This window comes from Montipora foliosa, chromosome 2, assembly GCF_036669935.1.
Source record: "Montipora foliosa isolate CH-2021 chromosome 2, ASM3666993v2, whole genome shotgun sequence".
Taxonomy (NCBI): domain Eukaryota; kingdom Metazoa; phylum Cnidaria; class Anthozoa; order Scleractinia; family Acroporidae; genus Montipora; species Montipora foliosa.
Window position 1 is genome coordinate 5,416,404 of NC_090870.1, and position 2,500 is coordinate 5,418,903.

The 2,500-nt window shown below is 40.1% G+C and overlaps 1 protein-coding gene across 1 annotated transcript in view; it reads left to right on the forward strand.

The window, feature by feature from the left end:
* Positions 1-2,500, forward strand: part of LOC137992190 (programmed cell death protein 7-like) — an 11,779-nt gene that overhangs the window by 168 nt on the left and 9,111 nt on the right. The window contains exons 1-2 of the mRNA XM_068837343.1: positions 1-631; positions 1,721-1,864. The exon at positions 1-631 is cut by the window's left edge and continues 168 nt beyond it. Of these exons, the coding sequence (XP_068693444.1) occupies positions 1-631; positions 1,721-1,864 (775 nt within the window). The remainder of the gene's footprint in view (positions 632-1,720; positions 1,865-2,500) is intronic.

Here is a 2,500-nt window from a genome sequence, read left to right on the forward strand (position 1 = left end):
AAATTCAGCGCAAAGGCAGGCTCCACATACGTTTCCAGCACGAGACAGCAAACATGACAATACACAGAGATTTCCTTCGCAGTTTTATCAAAATCATAGGGATCTTCAACAACAACAGCCTGCCACGGCTCGTTCTTCGAATCACCATGCGATGCCTCCAGGTCAGCTTGCTAAGGTTAACATGGAAAAAAAGTTGATGACCTCTGTTGGCTCTCCATCTTCGCCTCAATTCCAGTTGCTTCCAAATAATTCTCAGACGAATATGGCGGGAAACATTTCACACATGTCAAGTTATTCTTCATCTCCACCCTTTCCTCCTTCTGGACAGCCAGTTTTACAAAACAATTTTACTCAGGCCTCAAGTACTATTCCTCCAAGGACCTTTCCTGGACAATTTTCAGGACCCATTTCAGTACCTCCCCTGCCAGTACCTGTGTCATTTCCCCCTCCCGTGACAGGCAACGTATTGTCCCCTGTAATGCCCGTTTCAGTACCGCCAATAATCCAGCCTACAAATATTCCAGAGACCATAACACCAGCAGCATCAAATCAACAATGGATCAATAACTTTTTGAAGGAACGAGGAATTGAAAAACAAACAAACCAAACCAAAGGACAAGCCCATTTGAAGGTTTGTATTTCTGTAGTAAGTTACTGTATTTTTATGTTCATGGTTTAGCATTGTTCAGAGCTTAGAATTAGCATCCGTCCCATAAGGTTAACCAAAAACTAATAAGTTGCCATGGTACCATCGATCAAGACTTGGTGAGTAGAGAACTGGACTAACATGTGTTTGGTTGTTGGCCTGAATGCTTGACCAGACTAACTTTCAGAATCTTTTACCCTTTTCCTTCTAAAAGTGACACTTAACCCTTTAACGCCTATTAAAACCAGCCAGACTTAGTATTTTACTCTGTCTAGTGCCTGGGGATTTTACTCGTTAATGGGGAACCCCTGGGAGTCAATGGGTTAATCACTCACTGAAAAAGTATGTCCCATTATTAACCCTTTGACACCTAAACCGGCTAAACCAGCCAGACTCAGTATTTTACTCTGTCTAACGCCAGAATATTAAATTTTTACTCTGTCTAACGCCAGACGATTTTACTCATCCATGGGCAACCGCCGGGAGTCAATGGGTTAAGGACTTTACTCTAATGCCAGATGATTTTAACTTGCCAGTTGGGACTATTTCACGGGTGAAGGGATAAAAATTTAATTGTCCAGCATTAGAATGAGCAAAAATCAACAAGTGTCGTTCTTTGGAGGGAAAGGGTATAAAATGACAATAATTTTCTTCGTAAGTGCAAGGACCTTTTCTTTAATGCAACATTTTGGATAGAGACTATATGGAACATTCACAATGATGATGATGATGGTGAACTTTATTTAAGTGTCAAGTACATGTATGTTTTCAAGTGAAGCTATGATCTTCGCAGTTATGAACGCAATTTTTACAATTGCATAGAGAAGCCTGAAAAATTCAGGACTTCAACGGGGTTTGAACCCGTGACCTCGCGATTCCGGTGCGACGCTCTAACCAACTGAGCTATGAAGCCACTGTCAGTGTCATAGGTTAGAGCCTCGCACCGGAATCGTGAGGTCACAGGTTCAAACCCCGTTGAAGTCCTGAATTTTTCAGGCTTCTCTACGCAATTGCATATATTACATGTTAAACCATTCAATAAGGTGTATTTATTACTATGTTTCATGAATTCAGCTTTTTGAAGCCAAGCAGCTGATGTCAGACTGGATGCAGTTGATTTCTGAGTTGTCTCTTCAAAGGGACAAACTAGCTGTATTAGCAACTGGTCAAAACAATGTCGGGTGGAGACAAGAACTAGAAAAGGCTCAAAAATTGAAGGTGAGGGTTTTGATGCAACAAAAGTGGACCCCAAACTTTAAGACAGGGACCAAGTTTAGGTTTCGATTGCTGAAACAATGTTAAACACTTGGAAAAACTTGATGAAACTTGAAGCTGGAGACTTGAAGAAACTTGAGAAAAATTGAAGCTGAAAAACTTGTAAAACCTCAGCGTTGATTTGCTTCGCTTGTGTCAACTAAACTGAGCTAAACGTACGTTACTTGCTTGCGAAGAAATGTCGCAATTACTGTCGCGTGAAAAAGCTGTATCATATCTACCAATATGGCATAAAGTCTAGCTCGCGCATCTTGCTAAAAGGCTCTCTGTACTCCTTAGGTGGAAACAATGAAAAGACTCAAAAAGTAACTTAAACACTTAATATTCTTAACGCAGTACCATGAGCAAAAACAGGCTTGATCTTATGGTTTATTACTTAACGTGGTAGTTACAATTATGATGATGATGATGATACTAAATAAAGCTGAAGTTGATGATGTTAAAACAACAGCACTTGTCTACACTGTAATGGACGTCGAATCATAGTTTGAGAAACTTTTTTTAAAAGTGGTTTTTAAACTTCGGACAAATGAGCTCCGTGACTCTAATGAATCCTGAACTGACATAATCTATTTGATT